This window comes from Prenolepis imparis, unplaced genomic scaffold, assembly GCF_030444845.1.
Source record: "Prenolepis imparis isolate NDT839.2.m4 unplaced genomic scaffold, iyPreImpa1.0 SCAF_2, whole genome shotgun sequence".
Lineage (NCBI taxonomy): Eukaryota > Metazoa > Arthropoda > Insecta > Hymenoptera > Formicidae > Prenolepis > Prenolepis imparis.
In genome coordinates this window covers 22,694,833-22,714,276 of record NW_028141160.1, presented here as the reverse complement: position 1 = coordinate 22,714,276, position 19,444 = coordinate 22,694,833, and the positions used below count along the sequence as shown (strand labels likewise).

The 19,444-nt window shown below is 37.5% G+C and overlaps 1 protein-coding gene across 2 annotated transcripts in view; it reads left to right on the top strand.

Annotated features, from left to right (window-relative positions):
* Positions 1–19,444, top strand: part of Dtn (transmembrane protein 132C dtn) — a 128,288-nt gene that overhangs the window by 90,664 nt on the left and 18,180 nt on the right. For both annotated transcript variants that reach the window (XM_083032185.1, XM_083032184.1), the window contains exons 2-4: positions 581–1,766; positions 13,472–13,615; positions 18,317–18,587. In XM_083032185.1, the coding sequence (XP_082888311.1) occupies positions 581–1,766; positions 13,472–13,615; positions 18,317–18,587 (1,601 nt within the window). The remainder of the gene's footprint in view (positions 1–580; positions 1,767–13,471; positions 13,616–18,316; positions 18,588–19,444) is intronic.

Genomic DNA, 19,444 nt, shown 5'->3' with positions numbered 1-19,444 from the left:
GAGCAGGGAGATTTAAATTAATACAATTAATTAAGATGACTTTAAATCTCTCTCTTTCTCTCTCATTCTTCCTTCTGTGGATATTATTAACAGAAAAAATAAACTTTATATTAATAATGATATTTTCACAAATAAATAAAATAAAGATTTTTTTTAAGTATTTATCTAACATGCACTCGGAGATTTTTCTCTTAGAAATTACAATAAAATATAATATCAAATATAAAATATTTGATTAATATTTCACTAAAAGTATAGTAAAATTTACTAAAAGAATGGTAAAATTAATCGTACATATTTTAAAATTCTTTCCATACCACATTGTCCCACGATTACCATGATTTTCAGGGTAAATTCAAAGAGAAAATTCTCTCTGTGTGCAAATATGATTCAAAATGATATCAATTACACGTTCAAAGTACAGAGAAAAGTCGCGCTTTACATCGTCAAGTCGAGTTGTCGAGCATCGAGACGTCGATGCGATGACGCAACTAATTACCAAGCAAGTAATTCTAAAGTAAGCTCCAAGCTCGAAACTCTCGCTCTGACCGAGTTGTCTTTCTGTTTTCGTCTTCTTCAGACGTGGCGGCGTCGGTGGAGGTTCACTTCGAGAACAAGGACGGCGGATTCTTCCTGAAGCACACGCAGCGACAATACTACCCTGCCCGCGGCACGTCGGACTCGGTTCCGCCGCTGTCGACGAACGGTGCGTCGAGTAACAACAACAACAACAACAACAATAGTCCGACGAGCGCGGTGCCGTCGCCGCCGCCGGGCTCCGTCCTCTCGATCGACAAGTTCACCGTCTTCCAGACGAGCGAGCCGGTCTCGGTGCGGGCGACGTACGGGCCCTTCAGCACCAAACAGACGGTCCCCGCGCGTTACATAGTCCCTGATCCGCTGGACGCTTTACCGGCGTTGCCGGAAACGCGGCGCAATCTGACGGCGGCGACGATCCTGGACGCGCAGGAGCTCGGAGCACGTCACCTGGACATGTCGGCCCACCTGGTGGGCAACAGCGTGCCGCGCGACTCGCCCGTCCTCAGGGTGCTCTTCCACGCCGGCAGCGAGACCGGAGGTAGACGTCAGCTGTTGATGGCGCGTCATCAGCGGGTCTGCGTGGTGTTGCACGCTACTCTGGCCAGTCCATCACGCGGAAACGCCGCGAGCAGAAGCAGCAACGGGCGCTACTCTTCCTCTTCCTCCTCTTCGTCATCATCATCATCATCATCATCATCATCATCATCCTCCTCCTCCTCCTCCTCCTCCTCCTCCTCTTCTTCTTCTTCTTCTTCGTCATCTTCCGCGCTCACGGCCGCCTGCAGCCCCGACGGTGAGAATGGTGTGTGTCTGGCGCAAATAACTATACCAGCTGATTGGTGGGCGCCCTTGCCGCCGCCCGATGCCTCCGGTCGTGTCAAGGTCGCCAAGAGTCTGCCGCGATTGATCCAGGTCGCCTACTCCGTCCTGGAACCGCGCACGGAGGAAGGTGGTCTCGATAATGGTGGTTCGGTCGACGCCACCGGATCGGGATTCTGCAGGCCCAGGGTGCAGATTCAACCCGTCACTCCCCTGGGTCAAGTACCGCTGGCGCCGAACAAGGCCGATTACAAGGAGCTCAGAGCGGACGACCTGTTTACCCTGCTGGTGCCACACGGGCCGCTCTATCCGAGATCCAGACTGCACGTCCCGGCGTTTCTGCATCCTGCCAAAATGACCGAGTCCCATCAGGATCGACTGCCGTTAATCGTCGCTGTTATCCTGAGGTAAGTGATTTTCTTGGGAGAAAACGATATCCTTTATTCAGAGAAGCTAGAAGCATCTGTCCGGCATAATTACTTGTCTAATGATTTGTCGATTAAAAATAAATTAAAAATAGATAAAAATAGAGAAATTCGTTAAAATGTTATAAGAAATCGAAGCGACTAATTTCGTTTGCTCCTATTAATCCATCTATTTCTAATAGCATCTCGAGAGAAATTTTAATTTGCACGTATTTCGACGTATAATCAATATTGAATAAAATTTTATCCCCATATTTTGATGAATTCAGAATTTATTGTTGAATAAAAATATATATATATTTTTCGAGATAGAAAAATGTAGTTTGTTTAAAATTTATCAAGTAGTAAAAACCACGAATTTTAAAAATTTTATAACTATACATAATCAACATACATAAACAACATACTAAATATGACGTATAAATTATTTAACTCGTTTTTTTGAATGATATACATGAAATGGAGAGATTTAATATTAAAGTATGCTAGCTGTATAAATTTTTAAGGGCACAAATCAACCTTTAAAATTCAAATTAAATAATAAGTATTATATCTTCGCAATGACGATAATTCTGTGCTTTATATTATTAATTTTTAAGTGTTCTCCGCTGAGCTTCCCTATTTTATCACTATATAAACAGACATCGAATTAAAGTCTATCAAAATATGATATTTTCGAAATATTATTCGCGCAATTTCGCATCGGAAATCACGTATCGATTAACGCGAGAAGAATTTACAAATTTTGCGCCAAATTATTATTTGACGAAATCGAATGAAGATTTAATATATAAATCCGCGTGTTGCGCGCAAATCCGCAGTTAATTAGTGAGCACAAACACGCTTACGCGCAAATGTCCAGTTGAACCGCTTCCGGACAAATAGGCGATTTTATGCGAGAGACGCGACGTCGTTTCCGCCCGTTGAGGTTCACTTTGTGCATTAACTTTTTTTTTTCCACCGCGCGTATTTCGCGAGGAGCGTTTTAAACCACCCTCCCTTTTTCTCTCTCTCCCTCTCGGATCGCACGCGGTCGGAAAGTGGGTCGAAAACGTCCCCTCGGGAGGAGCTGAAATCTCCTAATTGGATGAATTGTCAAGTAAGCCGGCGGGCAAAGTTACAAGCTCGTTTGTTGTTAGTAAGCACTTGGAAGTTTCGCGACGCGGAATGCGAAGCAGGGGGGAGAGAGAGAGAGAGACACTCGAGCGTGGTGGACCAGCAAAGCCAATCCGCGTGAGAAACGTCGTCGTCGTCGGCTCTGTAACGCGCTCTTTAGGAATGCGACCTGTCCTCGTCCAGAGATATTTCTCGCATTCGATAACGTCGCGGGAACGCTCTTGCACTTGCAGATACGAGAGGTTCTTCCGCGGAATATAATGACGTATACCTGCATACGTAACGCGCGAAATTGCCCACATTTATTAATAAGAGAATATGAAACTTGTATAATTAATTAGACGGACGCGCTGACATTTTTCAATGATTTTAATGATGAGGTCTCTAAAGGAACTTTAATTCGCGACTTTATTTTCCGACATATAATCAACATTGAATGCAATTTTTTTATTTCTTCTTTCTTTGGTGCGAATTTAGAATTTATGGTTGAAATGTATATATTTTTAGAGATAGTAATATAGTTTGTTTAAAATTTATGAACTCGCAAATAACTACGAACTTTTAAACTTTCATGACTGTTAAATATGACGTATAAATTATTTAATTCGCTTTTTGAACGATATTACACACGAAATTGAGAGATTTAATATTAGAATATATGCTCGCTCTATATAAATTCTTAGAGGATCAAATAGAGGATAATTAAGCCTTAAAATAACGATTATCTCAGAAATATTATTTTTGCAATGACAATTCTATGCTTAAATAAATTTTCATAAAGTGTTATCTGTTGAATTATTCCATTTCTTTATCGCTGCTTGAAATAGCGGACATCAAATTGAAGAGCTTGATGTTATATTTTCGAAATATTACTCACGCAATTTTGTTATTATTTTGCATCCGTATCGCCGTAGTATGATCCGTTTGAACGATGAGATAACGCGGATGTCGATAGCTGGAGGTCGCAGGTTATCGAGATCATCTTCGCAATATTCTGCATTCGATTTTAAAGCAGAAATGCGTAGTTTGTTTATGTACGCAGGAATTTGCGTAGTCTATCGTAGTCTTGATATTTCGCCTTTTTATGCGAATTTAAATATTATTAGGAAGATATGGTCGTACATTTTTATCAAAGCTACGAGAGAACTAATATACATATATGTGAAGATATATTCTATCTTCTTTTTCTATTTTTTTTTCTCATATTATCCATATAATAGTCCTCGTAATCTGGAAAATTGCGAAATTTTGCTTACAGCGATATTTCTATTATATAAATCATTTTTATCTTTGAACGTTTTTTTATGCAAATATCTTTTACAAATATTTTACATGGCAAAAATAAGAGTTTATTATCTTTCAATTTTCACATCGCTCTTTCGGATTTACTATGGAAATGTGGGACACTATTATACGAAATCAATAATATATAATTTCCAGATCCTTTTTCAAATATGAATATTTTATATATTGAGATGATTGATACAATTTTTAATTAAAAAAAAATAATTCATATTGCTAATAAAGTATCAAGTATTATAAATGTAATATATTCACTGTCCTTTTATTTACGCAACAAATGTAATATAAATTTGGAAAGGAAAGGATAAAACGCTCGTAATCCGAGAATACTCGTAAATACTTTAAACGCGTACTACCCCAAGTAAGAGCCCTCGGGGAAAAACGGTTCAGGAGGCAAGGTGAGCGAAAATTTCTTCACGCGTTAAAGAGCTTGCTAAGGGCTAATCGTAGCCCCTGTTCGTGTCAAGGGTGGTCGGGTTTTACGCCGCTTTTTATGTCTCGCAACCTTAATCTAAGGCGGCTCTTACAGCACCACGTTGGACTGTAGATTTTCTTACGCGTCCGCCTCGCAAAAGCTGCACTCTGTTTCGGTCATGGAAACTCTGTCTCTTTCCTCCGATATTTTATTGTTTCCGGAAAATTAAGAGAGATACAACTTTTATATCATTAAAAAAAATATACATATATATATATTTATATAATTTTTATATAAATAATTTTATATATAAATTCTATACGCACAGAAAGAATTTTCTCGTAGAATTTACCCTGAAAATCATGATAATCGTTGGAGAATATGGTATGGAAAGAATTTTATCAGTATTTCTTTGATTAATATTGATCACAATAAAAAATAATATCTATCACAATAAAATATAAAATATGTTTGATTAATTTTACTAAAAATATATAATAAAATTTACTAAAAGTATGGTCAAATTAATCAAACATATTTTTAAAATTCTTTCCATACCACATTGTCCCACGATTACCATGATTTTTAGGGTAAATTCTAAAAGAAAATTCTTTCTCTGTGTTATTAATAATTTTTATATATTGTATATATACATATATATATATTAATATTTTATATACAATTTTAGAATTTTTAACATTTATATATAATTTTTTAAATATATATATAAACAAATGTTTATAATCAGACTTGGAAAAATCGATCTTAATTCTTCAAATTTGTTAAAATTTTTGTCACGCGATACGTACAGACGATTTGCGAGCGATTTTGTGCATACACACGTATATCGATCGCCCGAAAACACACAGAAGGGAAGAAGAGAGGGATTGAGAGGGCGCGGAATGGAGGGAGGATGATCATTGAATAAACGGGCAGCTACGGAGCGACATTTGGTCATTTGTCAACGCGAGTAAGCACACATACGGGTGTGTAGATTCGAGGTCCCTCTCTCGATATAGCGTTCCCCGCATGTCGCTTCGCACATCGGCGATTTGTATGTAAATGCGAGATAGGCTCGCGGAAATAACTCGATCTGGAACTTGTAATTGGCTCGTAAACCTAACTCGCTCGGCCGGAATACTACCGAGTATTCCGTTTAACGGTGTCCAATATTCATCACCCATTTCGCATTGTTGTTTTTCTCCACTAATTTTCATCTTCTTACACCATAGATCATCTCTTATCATTGATGAGTGATAATCGAAAATAGTGTTATAAATTGCTCGAAATGAATGCAAACTTGATGTAATTGGACAAGAATGTGGATAAATAATGAAGGATATATAGACAAATAAAATGAAAACTCGAAAGAAACTTAAAGACTGCAATATGAACAATAGATATGTCATTAATTTTTATATATTATATTTTATTTATATATTTTTAACGATGTTCTTTTTACGTCTCGGATTTTTATTACCCTCGAGCTTTTAATTTACCCCTATCTTAAATACGGATATTTAATTAAAGTTCCGGGGAGATTTTCGTCGCGAAACGATTAAGAGATCGGAGATAGGTAAATGAATTGTCGAAAGCGAGGAAGCGAATTCTGCTTGCGCGGAAACGGTAATTATATGCCTTGTTTTTGTGCCCTTAAATTGCTGCTCGACGCGGAGAAAACACACAATTGGAGTTCTTCTTAGATATATGGAACACATGCGCCATATCCTCGCCGCTATGTAGTACGATTGCCGAGAATAAAGTTAACACTCTGTATATGTATGCGTGCGCGTGTGTTGGCCGTAGTATTCGCTGCAGTATGCGCCACGATATGCGCCGCGGTGCAAACCGCCATATGTTATATAACATCTGACGCCGGCGGAATTTTGAAGCGAGAAGAGAAGATCCTAGATAACTTGACACTTTGCGGCCGATTAATCTGAAACTTTGCTATAACGCGAGTAAAATGCGCGGAGGCATTGTTATATACTTTGTTACATATGTGATGATAGCGTAATAACAGGAGAAGGGGGTGTTTCTCCCCTTTGTCGACAAATGAGCATTTGCATTCGACGATCCTTATTCGTGCTTGACCGCTTCTAAAAGTCTCATGTCACATCGGAAATCGTCCATCCCTCTCTTTCTCTAGCTTAGGATATTCGCGGACGACAAATCAGACTTCGCCTCGAGAATATTTTATACCGGGATCTCGGGAAAACGTCGTCGTCGTCGTCGTCGTCGTCTCTCGGAAAATGTCGCGTTCCTCGTTTCCGCGCTTTGAATTCCTCCTACGATCCCCCGCATACGATGCGAGGATTACGGCGACACATTCGCATAAGCGGAAAAAGGTATATACCGTTTTCCCTTTCCGAGCGATAAGGGTAAGGAAGGGACGAAGAAGAAGGGCGCTTCCTTCGGCTTGGAGGTAAATTGAGTTATTATTATGAAGGGCGTCCGATATGGAAAACCCTGGTAACCAGCTAGCCGTCCTTAAATACGAATCAGCCCCGGCCTCTTCTTCTTCTTCTTCTTCTTCTTCTTCGACTTTGGGCAAATATATACGCCCAAGTAACTCGAAGAGGCAATATCCTGTCTCCTCTTTCGGTACGGGTCAGAAAATACATATATACCTATACAGGGTGTCCGGTAATAGTCGCATCAACCGTCGTGTGCAGATTCCTGGGATCATTTGGAGACGATTTTTCCTCAGCAAAAATGTCGAGACACCAATAATTTTCGAGTTATAAGCGATTGAAAATAAAGGGTTTTTCGCAAACTAAGCCTTGTGGAAATAAAATAATAATAAATTCACATTCTTCAGTTAATTTTAGGTAGAGTTTACTTTAATAGAATTTTAATTTAAGGCTTAGTTACAAAGATACATGATGGCAAAAATTGAAAACATGCAAAAAATAATGACCTCCCTCGACATTTTCGCTGAGGAAAAATCGTCTCCAAATGATCCCAGGAATCTGCACACGGTTGATGCGACTATTACCGGACACCCTGTATACACGCCTCGAATTTCGTATTAGCCGGTTCTCTCGGTGCACTTTTCCGCCGCGAGATCCGCTTAGGAGGGCGATGGCACTCGCGCGCTCGAAAATCCTCGTTCCAGCTTGAATTAAGAATGACCTCGTCCTCGAGGATACGTATATGGGATCGCGAGCAAAAGGCTTAAGGGCATGCGCATTGAACCAATGACGGTGCATGAATAAATTATCACGGCCTTGATAATATTACCCCAACGGTCTCTCTCTCTCGATTCCATACACTGTAAAAAAATTTAGTAAATTTACACAAATAATAGGTGTAAAAATTACATGATTAGTCTTGTAAATATAAGAAATCATGTAATTTTACAGAAATTATGTAATTCCACAAAATTATGTAGATTTGTCTTTTATTATGTAAATATATCTTCTTTTATATGGAAACTTACGAAATAATATGATATTTTAAAGATTTTATGTAATTATCTAAATTTTTGTAATATTACTCAATACAACAGTAATATTCTATATATCGTGTTTAATAATATGTTTAATAATAATATGTTTAATAATATGTTTAATAATACAATTATAAAAAATATTTTTACATTATCGTTTTATAATTTTATATACATATTGTAAATTTATTTTTGCAATCAGCTTAATTATACAAATGAAGAAATTAATTTTACTTGTATATACTGCAAATTTACAAACGCGTGGAAATTTACAACTATTATAGTGGGTCTTAAAATTACCCACTATAATAGTTGTAATTTTACACAAAATTTTTTTACAGTGTATATATATCTTTTATTATTATATATATATATTTATATATTTTTTTATATTATACATATCATCATGTAAAATATATTTTTTATATCGATATTACGGTAATTCCGACTTTGGATAACACGTGTCGGTACGTTTCGCATCCTATTACGTCGGAATCGCGCTGCAGAGTAATTAACATGCATTCCTCGATAAAATTGAAACGCTCTACTTGAAATGTTTGCAAAAAAAAAAGAGAGAGAGCGAAAATAAAATTAAAGCGTTCAAACGATAAGGATGAAACGACGCGTGTGCGATATGTTACGTCGTTTTACAGCTCGGATAATGTGACCCAAAGGGGGTTCAGCCGAGCGGAGGGGTGAGGTCGGATTATCGTGGCAACACAACGACAACGTCTGATTTGTCGCGTCGGGTACCGCGGTGTACCGCAGACGCCAACATCGGGATCGGGACGCGACATCGCGATGAATAATCTGTGCGTCGTCCCGGCGGCGTCAGATAGACGCGTTTCTTCCGTCGCATTTCCTCCCCCTTCCACCCTCCTACCCCCCCGCGTTATTATACCGCGCATATACATGCGATGATACCGACGACCTTGCGACTCGGTCACGTAACTGGAGCACGAGTACGTAAAACGTTCGGGGGGAGAAGGAAGAAGAATGCGAATGGTTATTCTGTGCTGGTTCGCGCGCGAGCGAGTCGATGATGAGGAAAACGTGATATCCTATTCGCGCGAGATGACTCTCGACGACGAAGACGAACGACGGTCTCCCTCCCCCCAATGTCGCGAGATTTCCGGTCGGAATACGTGCGTACAGTGTTGTACGTGATTCTCCCCTTTGGCTGTAAATTTTTGAGAAATGTACTTATACGCGCGAGAATCTCGAGATCGGAAGGAATGTCACGCGCGGCTGACATTCATCTGTCATGTACCGTTTTATGATTATGCCGAGAGCGTCCCGGATTCACTTCGACGCGCTATTTTGTTTTCATCATAACGTTGTTCCTCGGGGACCAATTTGGAGATGATTCTTCTTTACATCCTTGTATGTCACACTGAGTTTCCAAGTGGTGTTTTATTAATGCGCATATACTCGGAATTTCTACTTTTTTTCTGTTATTTATATATAGAAAAATCGAGGGGTGTCTCACTGTCGCAATACATGTACATTTTTTTTGGAATTAATAAAAACAATAATAACCCAAACAAGATTAAAACGTCTTAAAAAAATTAAAATGAAGTTATGACGTTTTTTAAATATATATTTTATTAAATATTATAATTTATGAAATCATTAATATTTGATATTTAATTTGTTCAGATCTAATTTAATTTTATTTGTATTTTGTGTGTTTAAGTTTATATAAAAGAAATTTTTATTAAAAGTGTTTTTAAATCAATTTTTTAAAAATTTCTGAGTTTTTTAATCACGAAATTTAAAATAAGACATTTTTTAAAATTTATAATTGGGAATGCGCGTAACTTTTTGTTATATCTTAATAATAATATAATATTTTAATTTAAGTGTTCCAACGAAATATTTGCAATATTAATTTTTAAAAAATATTAATTTTAAATGTTTTGCATAATACATTGGTACTAGATTTTATATATGATACTATATAATTTAACAATAACTCAAATTGATTTTTCTTAATATTTCTTTTCATAATCATTCTAATTACATTTTTCTTACTAAATTAAACAATACTAATATTTAAATATTGTATTTCATTTAAAATTAGTTTTAAAAAATTAACATAATTACACGCATTCCGTCGCATTTACATGGAATTACTTAGAATTCTCGATAATTCGCAATACATGTACAAATTTTTTACGAGTGAGACACCCCTCGAGAAAAATATTAGCCTTCATCTTTTTTTTCTTATTTTTGTATCACTGAGTTTTCAAGTAGTATTTTATTAATGCAAAGCATACTCAATGATACAGTTTTCTAAAAAAAAAATAAAAGCAATATTTTTCTGTACATAAATTTCAGAAAGATATATAGAAATTCCGATACTTTACATAAAAAAATACTACTTGAAAACTCAGTGATACAAGAATATCAAGAAAAATCATCTCCATATATTGGCAATGAGATATATATATAAACGCATAATCTCTTCGATCAAAAATACCATATTTATTCTTTAAAAAAATTATTCATTGTTTTATTAGAATTTATTCTGGTGTGATCAAAATAAATTTGTACAGAGTATTCTCTTCTTGTTACGTCGATGTTTCATTATTATTATCAGTATACTTTCTTTTTTCTCGCTGTATCGCTCGAAAGATTCGACTCTAGAACAGATCGCTCGACGAGAGACGATCGGGAAAGTGTCACAAACCCGATATGATAAAGCGCGAAGTGCATTATTGACGTCTCTTTGATTATAATCCGGCTCTTAGACGAGACTGCCTCGTCGCGTCGGAACATTGCGCGCGACATTGCGTTGACAAAGTGGTAGCGCGAGGGTATTACGGCGACAGCCCCGAGAACCCCCGATATATACTCGAAAGAGCATGAAGATGCCATACGTGAAGGGTCCTCTCGTACACTCCTGGTCCGACGATCGAACGGAAAATCGATACCGCACAACTTTGCCAAAGATAACTGACAAGATCGAGTAAGGTAATAGTACGTACACTCACCGGGATGGAGAGAAAATTTATCGCGAGTTTTATATTCGTCCTTTCATCTATTTTCTCTCCTCTCCTCTCTGCGCGCTTTTTATGTGTCGCATTAACGGCGGAAATGTATATAAGCGATGGTAGCTAAAGAAAAATGAAACACGATTGCTCTCGAATCTCGAAGGATCTCTTTCTCCTCCTTCATTCTATTTTTCTATCATTGGTATCGATAATTAAAAATTCTCGAACAAGTGACAGAAATCGTGGCAAAATGCTCAGGAATTGTTATATTTTTAATGAAGGAAAGAGAATGAACTTTCTCTTTATTGATTTTTTTCTTATTTTTTTCACGAAATGTCTCGTAAACAATTTTTCTTCGCGCGATGAAACAAACTGTTTTATTATTACAATATATACTCGGAAAAAATTCTTTTACTTTTTCGCTCGTACCTATAAAATTCTATAAATAATTGTATAAATTTTCGATTTACGCACAGTGTCTGTGAAGTTGGCAGGACATTTTACGAATTTTAAAAAAATAGTAAGAGTTCTTATAGCACTTTTCATAGTTCTACAGTTCCTGATAAAAATTAAAAAGAGTTCCGCATTTTTTATATTAAAAAATCAAAATTGAAAAAATGTGCTAACTTCGCGAATCTAGCACGACACCCTCCCCTCTTCCCTCTAAAGTACTAAAACGCGTTGAATAATATCATTTTTGGAAAGAGTTCCCGATAGTTCTACGCAAGATTAGCATATATATGCAATTTCAGATCGATATTCATCAATTAACGATTTTTGATCGATTTTTAATATCCACGTTTAGATGTCGTGCTAACTTGGCCAATCTAGCACGACACCCTCCCCTCTAAAGTACTAAAACGCGTTGAATAATATCATTTTCGGGAAGAGTTCCCGATAGTTCTGCACAAGTTCAGCATATATATGCAATTTCAGATCGATATTCATCAATTAATAATTTTTAATCGATTTTTAATATCTACGTCCAGCACGACATTTAGTGAAAATGTGTCGTGCTGATGATTTTCCGTAGTTTTAACGGTAGTTCTCTACAATTCTATAAGAGTTCTCTACTTTAGAAACATTTTTTCAAAGAGTTCCGAATGTTTACTATTTTTTTAACAATTTTTCACAATTACGTCCAACACATTTAGTGAAAATGTGTCGTGCTGATGATTTTCCGTAATTTTAACGGTAGTTCTCTACTATTTTTTAAACAATTTTTAATTTTAACTCTTTTTAATTTTTATCAGGAACTGTAGAACTATGAAAAGTGCTATAAGAACTCTTACTATTTTTTTTAAATTCGTAAAATGTCGTGCTAACTTCACAGACACTTACGCACATTCGAAAAAATGCGAATAATTGTTTTGTAAAGAGGGTAAAATTCGAGGACAATATACAAACGCGCTCGAGGATATTGTTAGAATTACATGGTGGTGGATGATGGGATGAGAGAGAAAAGGGGAACAACGAGCCTCGTTGGTGAAGGACTATACGTTCATTCATTTTTAATAACAAGAGAGGACGTGGCTAATAATACGGTACGAAAGAAACTCGCGCGCGAGTCGCGATCGATATGACGTGATATGAGTAATGAAAAAGTAGCGCGCGCGGAGTCGAGTAGCTGTATAAGTCTTCGTTAAAAAAGAAACACTTTTGAAACTTTATACGTGACTTGTATAATATCCTGAGCGTCCCCACGTATAGCTTTCCTTTTTTTTATTTTATTTCTTGCGCTTTTTTCCTCACCGTTGTACTTTATAATCTATCACTTTTAACACACAAGTGTCCCGCATCAGTTTGTAAACGTGCGTTAATTTCTCGGAATAAAACTCTAATAAAATATCCGAGGGCTTCTATGTATTCGTTTACTGATTGCAAATTAATTATGTCGTAAAGGGGTGGCAGATTTTTACGTCACGCTTGAGATTGTCGTATATAACGATGATGATGATTTGTTTCGAGAAATCAAATAAATATATCAATTATTTGATATCAAAATTCGACGTATCATTTGACTGCAAATAGCTCGAGTGGCATACGAACTCATTAAAAAATAATCTTAATTGCTCTTCAAATCAAAATCATACGATTCAATAATAGCTATGACGAATAAATCTAGATTAGTATCCTTACCTTACGTAATAGCCAATTATACGTACAGATTGTTAATTAACGAATCGTTTGTAACGAATAAGGGTCAATATGCATGTGTGTGCGAATGTGTATTCATTTCGATGGAGAATAATGGATTTATACCTATTTTTCTGATGGCATTTCACAAACATCTCTCATATTCGCATCGCTATTTCATCTCTCTCCTTCCATTCATCCAATATATCGCACGGCAAAAATAGGTGACTTGAACTTACGCTACAATTACAAAACTTTCTGCGTGTTTCAGAGTGAGAGTGAAGCCCGGGGTGAAGATCCTGGACGCCTCGTCCAGCAGCCCGGATTGGATAGTCCAGAGCGATGTCAACGCGAAAAACACAGCCGCCACGTTTAAAGCTAGACGGAAGGAGACGACGTCACGTGCGCTAAGCACGTAAGTATCTCACGTATCTTTTAACTCTCTTCTGTCAAACATAATTTTTCACTTTTCCCTGAAAACCGTATGGGTTACCCGGGTATCAACCGTGTATTTTCGACACATTGCACCGTGTCAATTTCTTTATAGCAGCTGCTGGGCATCGAACATCTCCTTTCCCGTTATATATTTTAGGAGATCTCCAAATATTTGTTTCGAAGAAAAATTCTCCGACACATTTTTCACATTTAGTTTCTTTGGGTACCCGTTCATTGACGAAAAAGATTGAAAAATTAATGCAAACATTTCTCCGACCGTGAATGTTGATTTTTATGAAAATAAAATAAGCGCACAATAATATTTTTTTCGTTTTTACAATATGTTTATATTATTGAGAATATTATTGAATGTTTAAACCAATTCTCTGTTTTACATTTTTTTTAAATTTCTTAATTCCAGAAAAAAATATGTGTTTTGAATATTTTTACATTACGTTGAATCTTCCAAAAAAAATTCTATAACAATTGAAAGATTAGTTTCTTACAATAAAGATTTTTCAATTATAATTACAATATTTTATACATTATTCGATTGAAAGTTGAGCTTCAATTGATTCCAAAATTATCGATATTCAGCTTTCAATTGAACAATTTATAAAATGTTGTAATTATAATTAAAAAGTTATTGACGCGATAAAATAAAAGATTCAAATAATTTTTTTTTTTTCCGAATCTAAAAAATATGTGAAAAAAAAGAGTTGATTTAAACTTTAAATAACTCTTGATAATATAATATAAACGTTAAAACGAAACAAAATGATGGTTGTGCAATTATTAGAATAAAATTTAACGATTTTTCGATCTTTTAATGCACATTTGCCGAGAAATTCATCCTATTATGTCTCTCGCTCTTCACGGCAGAACTTAATTCGCAGCGTTTTCAATTTAACAGCGTGGGATTTAAATTGCTCATTGCATTAACTGTTCTCATGTTCACAATCTCAGCGAAAATCTTTCTAAGCTCACCAACATATGTGTCGGCTTAACGAAATTTTACGACTCCTGCATAATATTTTATTATAATATTTTATCTTAATGCAAAACATCTTGTTAAAACGTCTTACTTTAATAAAAATTAACATGAATTATTATTCGAAGAAATAATAAATTATAGATTTATGTGTATTCATTCATATTTAAGAGATTCTGTATATTTTCTAATTTTCATCTTAAACTTGGACGATTATTAAAAAGCAAATAAACTTTTCGTTTGATTATGTTTACTATGATTTTAGGAGTTTAACTAAATCATCATACAATAGTATCCAAATTGTATCAACTTTATACGTCAACTCTCTGTATCATATTTGTGATATAAAGAAAATATATCTTAAGAATTAAATACTACATAAATATACATACATATATGTATATATATCAAACCGAAAGATGTTCCGTTGGTAGTGTCGTTTGATCTAAAGTATCCGCCCTAACAGTAGTCGCCTTGGGCGTGCATTGGCGCTTCGTCTTCGTATTCTTCTTCTTCTGTATCTTCTTCTTCTTCTTCTTGCCGTCCTTCGATCGAGTCACTCGATTGTGCGGTTTGTCATCAGTTTGCTTTACGGTACCGCTCGGTCGACTAACATCCTCGATGTAAGGGGGACCGAAGAAAAGGGCTTTATCACTTTTTTCCGACGACAATTTACTCGCGGAATCTTTGTTCGACCGAACAAACTGAGTCTTCTCTTCCTCCTCCCCTGATTCACGCCTTGCTACTCTTTCGATGGTTTCATCGTCCTCCGAAATATTATGCTCTCTGACAAATCGATTCTTCGGTTTGTTCTTCTCCTCGGAGGACCTTTCGGAAGTATCTCCAACTGCTCGGCTAAATCGCGAGTTTTTCTCTATGTCAAGATCATCCTCGGATGACGGTCGGTTTTCTAAATTATCCTTGACCTGTCTGATAAGTCGATTCCTCGCATTCTTTTTCTCGGACAAGTTATTTTCCAATATCTGTTCAGCCTCTCTGACTAATCGATTATTTAATTTCTTCTCTTCGAACAAATTAGTCTCCGATGCATCTCTTCGGATAAACTTCTCCCTATCTTTCCACTTTTCGAACGATGATACATCTTCCGGAGAATCGTCCTTGACACGCCTCTTCTTTCGTTTCTTATCTTCTTCAGAAGACGATGAAGAAGACGACGAAGAAGATGATGAGTCGTCGTCGTCGTCATCGTCGTCATCGTCGTCATCATCATCACCATCACAATTGTTGTCGTCATCGTCCTTGACTTTGGATTTCACACGTTGCTTCTTGCTCTTGCGATCGTTATCACAGTCGTCGTCGTCGTCATCATCCTTCTTGGAATTCGCACATCGGTTCTTTTTATGATCATTATTATCATCATCATCGTCGTCGTCGTCATCCTTCTTGGATTTTCCACATCGTCTTCCACATTCGTTTCTCTTTTTATGATCATCATTATTGTCATCGTCGTCGTCATCGTCAGAGCTACTAGAAGAGCTACTACTGCTGTCATCATCATCATCATTTCTTTTGCCCTTCTTCTTCGACGCACGTCTCACTCGCTGCAATTCCTCTTCCTCCTCGTCCTTAAACTCGTCGAGATACGCGTCTCTCTCCGCGCGTTCAGCATCCTTCTTTTCCTCGCTGGACGATAAGGAACTGTCAGACTTCTCCGGCGCCGTCGTCGTCAAGTCGACGTCATCCTTATCCTGTGCGGGATACGCTTGAACCTCGTGCGTGCTCCAGAGTAGCAGAAGCAGCGAACTACTCGCGAGAAGGAGTATCGCGCCGCGACGCATGATCGATCCAACTCGAAAAGACAGACTAATCGCGACGGCGGTCGAACGGATCGCCTTTTATACCGTCTTATATCGCGAAGCGCTGATAAAGAAAGGGAGGAACGGCAAGGAAGAGTGACACCCGTACTTTTCTGACGTGCTGACGTTAGCGATGTGCGAAAGTCTATGAAGGAGGAGCTAGAAGCAATCTCTCTCTCTCTCTCTCTCTCACTCTTTCTCTCTCGTTATCACTCGCCGTTTAACCCGCCGATGGTCCGCTTTGATTCCGTCTCGACTTCCGCGAAATCAACGATTTATACGCCGTTTCGGATCGTCGATCGGCCGTCACGCACGCAACCCGAAGATCGACGGCCGCGATAAGGGTGGAAAGGGAGTGGAGAGCGGACGGCGGGGGATCGACTTGATCGGGGATGACGGAGGGAGGAAGGGGGAGGATTGGCTTATCGAGATTCTGTGCAGCCGCGCGGCTCTCGCTTTGGCGAACACGCGATGGCTCTCGCATCGAGATCAGAGAGAAACTGGTGAACGCGACTCCTCCGCGTATGATGCTGCTATAGGCAGATGTAGCTCGAGGCCGCGGAATAATTACCTTGAGCTATAACGTCGTTACCTTCGATAAAAGATAATCTCGCGTAACGAGCGACCGAGAACTCTTGACGTTTAACGCGGAAGAGACACGTGGTTTTTTCTCAATTTAAAAAAAATATATATATAATATATATATATTTTTTACACAATTTAAAATATTTTATCTTTAACGTAGATGTAGATATGTTTGCGTTTTAACGTTATATATGCCAGAAACCGTTTTGTTTCGCGTTTATATATATTTACCAAGTCTAATAAATTTATAGATCTTAATCAGTATAATTAAATTTACATAGCTATATGAATGCTTAGTTACTGTTTAATTTTCGTGGAAATTGCTCGTTTCACGGTAATTTTAATTTGCCTGCTGCTCGTGGTAAAATATGAATAACCCGCAGAATCGCATGTATAACTAAACATAAGCGGTTAAAAGATATTTGGACAAACGAAATTTTCTCTCTCTCTCTCTCTCTCTCTCTCTTTTAATAGTGTGCATTGAGGCAAATACAAAGCCCATCGCGCGAGAGAGCATCAGCGAGGCACAATTTTCTATTTTCCGTTCAACAGCCGGATAACAACAGAGAGAGCGAGAGAGTCGAGTTTTCGTTCCTTTTAATTCTTGCGCTCGTTCTCACGAACTCCCTTATAGTAGGAAATAGCATCAATCGGGAAGAGTGTATTTACACTCGCGCGAGCACGAGCGAATGAACGAATTCATTTGTTCGTATCCGTGGCAGAAACCCGTATATACACAAACCGCTGCAAGTAAATCTCTCTTTCTCTTTGTTGGTGAAAATACACAGCTTCCCTGGATTATTTTCGACGTCTCGAACTTTCGAGAAATCTTGACATCCTACATATGTATATATTTCACCACACAAGGAAAGCTTCGTCATGGATACATTCTTATTTGCATACATCGTTACTTCCGATCTTTGCTTAATAGCCTAATCGATTAACCAATTTTTATTAAATTTTTATTTCAATTTAATTATCCATTTAATTAATTTTATAATATAATTTTCATTAAAAGAAAAAGAATTTTAAATGATAATCTCCAAAATTAATTTTTTCTCTTGTTTTATAAACTATTTTTTCTGTTGTTTATATTTAATTGTTTATAATTCGATTATTTCATTAAGAAATATTATATATATTTGCACCTAATTATCGAATTTTCGTCGATAATTTCTTTCCATTTCGCGAATAGATTCTCTTCTTTCTCTCTGTCGTTGATTTTTTTATTTATTTGCGTGTACTTACCTTTTTTTCAGAGAATCATTCAGACGTCATCTCGTTTCAGATCCGCGGAAGAAATAATGACGATGCTGCTGGAGGCCAGCGAAGACGGGATAAGCGGAAACTGGGACGGCGGGAAGATCGTGTGGAGTGTGCGATACGAGCTCCAGGGCGAGGAGGAGAAGGATTCGCAGTTGACGGGTGTCGATCAGTTGCAGCAGCGAATGCAACACCAGCTGCAGCACCATCATCATCATCATGTCGAGAAGCGAAAGCTGCAGGCGCGGCTGGAAATACAGAAGGACGATATACAGGCGGTGCTTCCGATCTCTAAGGTAACGATACTTGTAATTTCGGTAGAGTAATATCCTTTGTTTCGGCAAGAATTACCTTTGCTCCCTTCACCTTTATCCAAGTTAAAAGTTCAGACAAGGTTGGCGGGTTTCAAGGATTCTTAGAGTTCTCTCTTATGTCTGTAAGATATGTATGTATATTTATTTTGAGGATCTTAAAGAACATGTTATCGAGCAATGAAGAAATAGTTTACAAATAGCTCGATTTGTCCTTAACAAAAATATACAGACTCGAATATTATATTTAGAAGCGATCGAATTTAAGAAAAGATTATTTTCGCGATTTAAAAATAGCACGTTTTTGTCCTTCGTCAATTTTCTTCGTCCAACGCGATGCGATAGAACTCGCGTGCGTAATTATTTCGATATATGTGTATAATACGAGAGGGAGAGATTCAAATGACTTTGCGCTTCTGACGTCATAATCTGCAGTCTATGACTGCAGCGGATCAGGAACTTCAAGACGTCGTAAGGAAAAGTAGTTTGAGAATTTTTAAGATTTCGGTCAGATTTTGACCATCTTCCATCGAGTTATTTTCATCGCGACCGCGTTCCTATCGCGTCGGTGAAAATCCCTTGGAAAAGAGCGAACTCTCGAACGACGGGGAAGGGCGATCAATACGCGTTCCTCTATATCGATCACGTCGTCGTGCGAGAATCTGTTTCCACTCGGTCGGCCAATCTACGATCCTCGCGAGCATCGAGACGCCCGAGAGAGATAGACAGAAAAAGAAGAGGGAAGGAAAGATGGTGAGAAGAAGGAAGGAAAGATGGTGAGAAGAAGGAAAAAAGCGCCCGCCTGGTGCAAAAGAATCGACAATGGATAATGCTTTTCCCTC